We start from the raw sequence: 7,184 nt of genomic DNA, 5'->3' as shown, positions 1-7,184 counted from the left end.
ATCTTTGTCCAATCCCTCGGAGGAGGCTGCCAAACAACCGGGATGATTCGCGGCCCTTTAGCAAGCCTTTTAGGAATTCCGAGCTCTCCCAAAATTTGTGTTTCTACAGTCGAATTCCAAGTAGTACCCCGACCCGTGTGAGAAGACTCTTTCAAGGTAGTCCAAATGCGTCTTAAAACCATTACTGTTTCCGATTTTTCATCTTCAAAAATGCATCTATTCCGAGTAATCCATAACGCCTAAACAGAATTTGCAATTGCAGCGGCCCATAAGTCAGAAATTTGAGAGCTAAAACTCTGAACAATGGCATCACTTATGAGAGTTTTAAATGTTGACACAACAGAGGCAGAAAACCTCACTAACCCACTTAATGCATTGATATTCTGAACTAGTGCATAAAGTAAGCGTCGACACCAAAGTCTTATGTGGCTGCGCAGAATATAATAGTTTTTAAATATAAAAATAGATTTTAGGTATCAAAATGTAAATATGATAAAGTTCAGATATAAAAAATGTAGTATACTTTCAGGACTGATTTGATCACGGGTCAATTTGACCATTCACATCAATTTTAAAATCTGAGTTAATACCCAAAGATTGATTTTGTCTAATGCCAACTTTAAAATAAAGTTGGCCATTAAGGAAAAAAAAATAAATAAAAGAAATAAATAAAAATGAAGTAGAAGAGCCTAGATTCAAAATGAACAAATTCAAACTTGAAAAAAAATCTTTCTGATTCTCGAAGAATAATGAGGCCCGATTCATTCCTAAGCTTGCTTTCTTGCAGCAATATGATCAGTCCGAGAGTTCCGGAGAGAAGATAATTCCTATAAAAATCAAACTATCTGCAAACATAATCTCATTATTAGATATGTACCATACTACAAGTCAAGGTTTTTTTTCAAATAATTTAAAATTCAAATATATTTTTTATTTTTAGTGCCGTTTATTTGTTGAAAAATATTGTATAGAAAATTCGATATTTTGTGTTTAAGAACGTAAATCAACTGAAAATTTAGATTGGTCGACATAAAAATATATGAAAAAAAGTTCTTTTCTTAAATTTTTGGAAATCATATTCCACCATTTTTTAAACACGAGCAACCCACAACTTTTTTTTCATTTTCACATTGTAACTAAACAGCAAAAAAATATATTTTATGTTCCAACAAAAAAAATTCTCTTACTCAATATCTTTCAAAACAAACAATATTTTGAGATATAATCCAAAATTATTTGACACGATAATGACAAGATTTTATACATGCTTATCTTTCTTTTAGGGCTTGATTGGATGAATGGTAGGGAATGGTTAATAAAGGAATGGTAGAGAATGGTAGGGAAGGGGAAAGAAGGGGAAGGAAGGGTAATTTCTAACCCTTCCAAACCCACCAAATTGGAGGGTTCAAAATTTGATGAAATTTCTTAAAAACAAACCTTCAAAACCCCTCCAAACTCTTACCCTTCTAATTTTTTTGTGTTCCAAATATGGGTTTGTAGAAACCCTTACTAACCTTTCCCCCTCCCAAACAAGGGTTTCTATTAACCCTTGCTAACCCTTCCCTTACTAACCTCTCTAAACCCTCCATCCAATCAAGCCCTTAATGTGAACCGATAAGGCACTGGAAAATGCATGTTTTAACTTATTTGATGAGGAAGATGGGCCGTAGGCCTGCGAAACCTGAAAAGCCCACCCCATCACCATCTAGGGAATAAGGCCAATAGCATTCAGACCCATTTGACCAAGTCACAAGGACATGGGGGCACATCGGTCATTGTCCAATTCCTATAAATACTCACTATTATTGGGGTTTGTTCCTTATGTTTTGTCTTGCCTATGAGACAGGGTTGAGGAAGGTGGTTATTGAATTGGATTCCCAATTTGTGTTTAATTATATTTTGGGGGATATTAGAGCATCTCAAATAGAGAGTGTCCAAAAGAGTGCCAGCTGATGTAGCATTAAGTTTGGCAACTTTTAAAGGGTGCCCACTATTGGAGTGATTGTGGGTGCAAAGGAAAGTTGCCAATTTTTGGCAACCTCTTGGCAACCTTGTTTAATTATTTTTTAATATACTCTCCTAGAAATAATAAAATCTAGAACATTTTATTTATAATAAAATAATAATTTGTAGAATTATAGTGGCAACTTTTCAAGCAACCTCTATTGGAGTATTTTTTAAGTAAAAGTTGCCAAAAATGATGTGGATGAAAGAGACAATAAAATACTATATTTTAATAAGTTTTGACACTCTTTTAGGCACCTCTATTGGAGATGCTCTTAGTGTCCATCACTCCTATGCTTGGATTACTGTCCACATGCTTCGAAAAGGAATAGACAATTGATTGAATGACGAATTGAGCATAATCTTTCTTTTTTAAGACTTTCATAAGTGTCGTACCTCTTAAAAATCTCTCATAATCCCAAGTATTCATAATGAGAATATGTGTGATACTTGCCTGTCGAGATAGTTTTTTTTTTCTTTTGTTTTTCTTTTCCATTTTGTGTTTTCCCTTGAAACTAGAAATAAAATGCATAGACCAATTTGAAAATTTTAGTTAGTACGCGGAAGAAATATTGATTTTTCTTAAATAAAATTAATTATTCTTAGTAATTAATTTAAACAACAATATCATAGTGAAAATAGTGAAAAATTGATTGCATAATCGAGTAAGAAATTTTGAATAAGTGATCCAATAATGTGCATAATAGCTTTTTTTTTTACAAAAAGAATAACACAAAAATATGAGGATTCGTTGAAAACAATTATAGAAATTGTATACAGAACTTTGAAAATGAGATGTCTTTTTTCCTATTATTTTTATAATCATATTAATTATTTTGATGATTTAATTTATAAATTTCTATATAGTAATAGGAATTTATTTCTATTTGTGTGACAAACAATTGATACAGATATTAATCTGACTGATCAAAATAACCATAATGTAATGTATTTGTTAGGAATTGGATCAGTAGTTGTTTGATAATAACAAGTTTGATATGCGGAACAAAAAAAGTTAGACAAACAATCACAATAACAAGAGATTTACAACATAATTTGATTAATTTAGACTACATCTACAGGCGAGTAGAAGTACATAATTCATTAATAATCGGCAAGTTGGGATAACAGTAGCGAAATCCCATTCTTTACAAGTTTCTAACTCTCAAATCTCATAAGACCCAAAAGCTCACGAGTATGCTTGTACCAATAGGACAAGCTCCTAAACTCTTAACGCAAATAATTAAGTAAACAATTATTGCTAGAAAAATATTAAGTTTTCAATTCCTATGCTAATTAGGAAAGCTAAACTTAATAGCATCAGTTATTTATGTTCAAATGTTTTGCTTTAAGGAACTTCAAATTAGTCTATGCATATCTGAAAAAACTTAATATCAGAGTTTAAGCATACCAGCAATGTTACTCAGAAACTCTTCTTCAGTAGCGTTTTCGTCTTTCGTGTCCGTGTCCGTGTCCGTTTCCGTTTCCTAACTATATTTTCGTAGAAATAACGTTTCCCAGTATACATTTCCCTTTCAGTGTATATTTCCACTTCCTTTCAACATAGATTACCAGTAATCTCCACAAGAACACAATCCGTTTGCAAAATGGTGAAACCGCTTTGTATCTCGAATTATTATTGTCCGCTTCTCAATCAGTGATATAAGTTTAGCAGTGCTGTGACAATCACCACATATCCTAAGGTTCTTGGTAATAATTAATGGTTCATTAGCATTACTCACCAGAAGTCCATATGCAATGGCTAACTTCTCACTATGCTTATTGATCATATCCTCCTTCGCATCCTCATCGACATCATGCAGAACCAATTCGGTTTTCGCTGTATATCCGGTTTTCTCAATCTTCCCAATAAGTTCTTCCAACTTTTCATATATTCTCTTCGACTCGGGGTGAGATTCATCACCCATCACAAAGCAATGAATTCTGTTTCCGTGTTCAATAAAACTTCGTCCCGGATTTCTTATCAGATTCCTTTCCTTCATTAATGCCCTCACCTTTGAAGCATCCTCCCATTGACCAGCTGCAGAATACATATTAGATAACATGATATAGTTTCTGGAATCTGATGGGTCTAAAGCAAACAACTTCTCCGAAACTTCCTTTCCGAGTTCAACATTACCATAGACCCTGCAAGCGCCGATAAGAGCTCCCCACACACCCGAATTTGGCTCCATAGGCATGGTTTTTATAAGCTTATAAGCATCATCAAGAAGCCCGGAACGACCCAAAAGATCAACCATACATGAATAGTGATCCACCCTTGGCTCAACACCATAAACTTTCGACATATTCTCGAAATAAAATTTCCCCTCCTTCACTTGTCCGGAATGGCTACAAGCACTCAACAAGTGAGTGAATGTGACATTATCAGGCACCACACCTTCTCCAACCATGACTTCAAAAAGTTCTATTGCTTCTTTACCGCAACCATGCGCAGCGTAGCAGGCTATCATTGCAGTCCATGCCACTGCATCTGGATCAATTATCTCTCTAAAGATCTTCAGTGAAGCACTTAATAGACCCAAATCAGAATACAACCTTAACAACGCGGTCGCGACTGCTAAGTTCTCAATAAGACCAGAATTGTTAATATAACCATGAAAAGCCTCTAATAGTTTCCTTACCCCAACAATTTCACATGCTTGTAGCAAGGTAACTAATGTAGCTTGGTCAGAAACAATTCCAAATCTTCTCATCTTTATAAAATATCTCATACCTTCCTCAGCCAGACCTAGTTGAACATGAACTGCAATAATTGAATTCCATGACACTAAATTTTGCTGGGGCATTTCATCAAATATACCTCGAGCTGCATCTAAAGAACCAGACTTTCCATACATATTGATAAGAGCATTAACAACTTTCACCTGTGAAAGGATCCCCAATTTTAGTCCAAATCCATGGATGTACTTCCCCAAATCAAGAGCTCCTGTATCAGTACAAGCTGAAATTACAGGTAAAAATGTAACTTCATTGGGTATCATATCCGTTTCAAATTTCATTCTGGAAAAAGCATTCAGGCATTTCCCCAAATCCCTTGTGCGTGAAAATCCCGAAATCAGAGAATTCCAGGAGACCAAGTCTCTGTTAGGCAATTCGTCGAACAGGTTCTCTGCGTCATCTGTGCAACCAATTCGCGTATAAGCAGACACCAGCTGATCACCAATGAAGCCATGATTATAACTAATAGATTTGATTACTAAACAATGGATCATCCTGCAATAAGTGAATGAAGTGCAAGAGCTTATAGAAATTATTAGAGATGACACAAGGGAGTCTAAATTTGACCATTTGCGTAACTGTGGGGAGGAATGAGGAGTGAAGGCTTTGCAAAAAGTTCTTGTATGCTGAAACTTCCATAAAAGTAAACGCATTGAAGTTTTCTGAGAAATCGCCATTGTTGTCCTCCATTGTTCTATACTTTGAGATCCATACAGAGGGTTAACAGGGCGCGTAACTGCGCAAGTCTCTGCTTTTCAAATCGAGAAACGAAACTAATACAAAATGGGCCCCGAAACTGTGTTTATTTCACAATCTCAATGGGCTGCCCGAGTTCACAGCTTTACCGGGCCTATAACTACTACTGCTAAGTAGTCCTGTTGATGGGCCGGTTGAGGTGGGTTCGGACCGGACCCAGTGGACTTTTATCTAAAAAAACCAGCCCAAGTCCATTCTGCTGTTAATTTAGCGGACTCTGACCGGGCTGGATTCGTGCTCGAAAATAAAATCTCAAACCCAACTCGTATAAGCACGCATAATAATAAAAACTTAAATTTATACTTAAAATAAATATTAATATATAAATTTATTAATTAATATTAATAGGTGGACCGGACTTGGCCGGTCCGTGCTACTTTTTTAAATCCCAAACCCACCCATAAAGGATGAGGCTTTAGCGGGCCTGGATCATACTAGACGTAAAGATAAATTTCCATATCCAAACCCGATCCAGAGAACACGGATCTGAGCGGGTACCCGAGCCCGTAAAGAGGTCTACTGCTATGATTGCTGTCATTAGCCATGACTTCACAACACTCTCTTGGGGTAAAATACATTTATGACTCACTCAATCAAATATAAAATAATACTACAAATATAAATCAAAATTAGGAGGGTTGCCAAAGCCGAAACTACCGTTACTTCAAGTTGGAGACGGCGGTCGGAGACACTCCAAGCTCTAAGCTATGCAATTCAAGATGATGACTTTTGGAAACCAATATGCATATCAATTAGTTCACGTGTCCAGGTATTTAGCTTTTCATCCTTATCTTTAGTTGGAATATGTGATTGGTCACGTAGCCAGGGGCGGTCCTTATATTTTATAGGCACTAGGCGAAATAAAGAATACGAAATACTTAATAATAATAAAATTATATTTAAAAATTTAAAATAGAAATTTTAACTCATTTTAAACCTAAAATATTATATTATTTGGACCCATATAACTATATTTATAATATAAAAAAATTATATATATATAGTAAGGAAAAAGACCCCTCTAACTTTTGGATCTTGAACGGTGCCACTTCTAATCTATACTTAGAACGGATTAAACCTTTGTTTGGGATAATATAAAAAATTGTACTATTAGATCTGGTTAGGAAATATTTTTTTAAAAGGGGTTATTTCCCAACCAAAGTTAAAAATTGGATTTTTTTTGAAATTTTGTAACTCATTACGGCGCCATAGCCTATAGTGCCGTAATGAGCTAGTGCACAGAAATCCCAAGGATTTCTGTCCACTAGTGGGACAGTGGCTTCACGCCACTGCCCCAACAAATATAAAAAAAAATCAATTATTTTTATATAAATAAAAATATAATTTATAAAAGAAATTATTTTTTTATAAAAATAAAATTATATATTACAATATCATTGATTGAATTTTTGTTTTATAAAATTTTAATTTGATTTTGCTTGCACAATTTTATATGTTAGGACTAAATTTGTACTTCGATTAATTTAGTACATTAATAATATAGTAAAATATTTTAGACATTTTCAAAGAAATTGTGATTAATTTATATGTAACAGGTTTAGTTTTTTGAAACTGTCTAAAATATTTTACTATATTATTAATATAGTTACGAAAAAAATGTATGAAACTGCTTCAATTTATCGACAAACTGGTTTAGAACGTCCGATGTGATTAAATAACAG

At 34.4% G+C, this 7,184-nt stretch overlaps 1 protein-coding gene across 1 annotated transcript; it reads right to left on the bottom strand.

Annotated features, from left to right (window-relative positions):
• Positions 1-3,045: 3,045 nt before the first annotated feature.
• LOC136234675 (pentatricopeptide repeat-containing protein At5g40410, mitochondrial) lies at positions 3,046-5,503 on the bottom strand. The gene has a single exon (XM_066024141.1). It carries the CDS (start codon positions 5,421-5,423, stop codon positions 3,573-3,575), a length of 1,851 nt encoding a protein of 616 aa, XP_065880213.1. The 5' UTR covers positions 5,424-5,503; the 3' UTR covers positions 3,046-3,572.
• Positions 5,504-7,184: the final 1,681 nt, after the last annotated feature.

The sequence above is a fragment of the Euphorbia lathyris genome, chromosome 7 (genome assembly GCF_963576675.1).
Source record: "Euphorbia lathyris chromosome 7, ddEupLath1.1, whole genome shotgun sequence".
In the NCBI taxonomy this organism is placed as follows: domain Eukaryota; kingdom Viridiplantae; phylum Streptophyta; class Magnoliopsida; order Malpighiales; family Euphorbiaceae; genus Euphorbia; species Euphorbia lathyris.
Note: the sequence above shows the minus strand (reverse complement) of the source record. Positions and strands in the feature narration are given on the sequence as shown.

Bases quoted from the DNA above. Each gene is read 5' to 3' on its own strand.
- LOC136234675 (XM_066024141.1), bottom strand. From the start codon at position 5,423: ATGGCGATTTCTCAGAAAACTTCAATGCGTTTACTTTTATGGAAGTTT.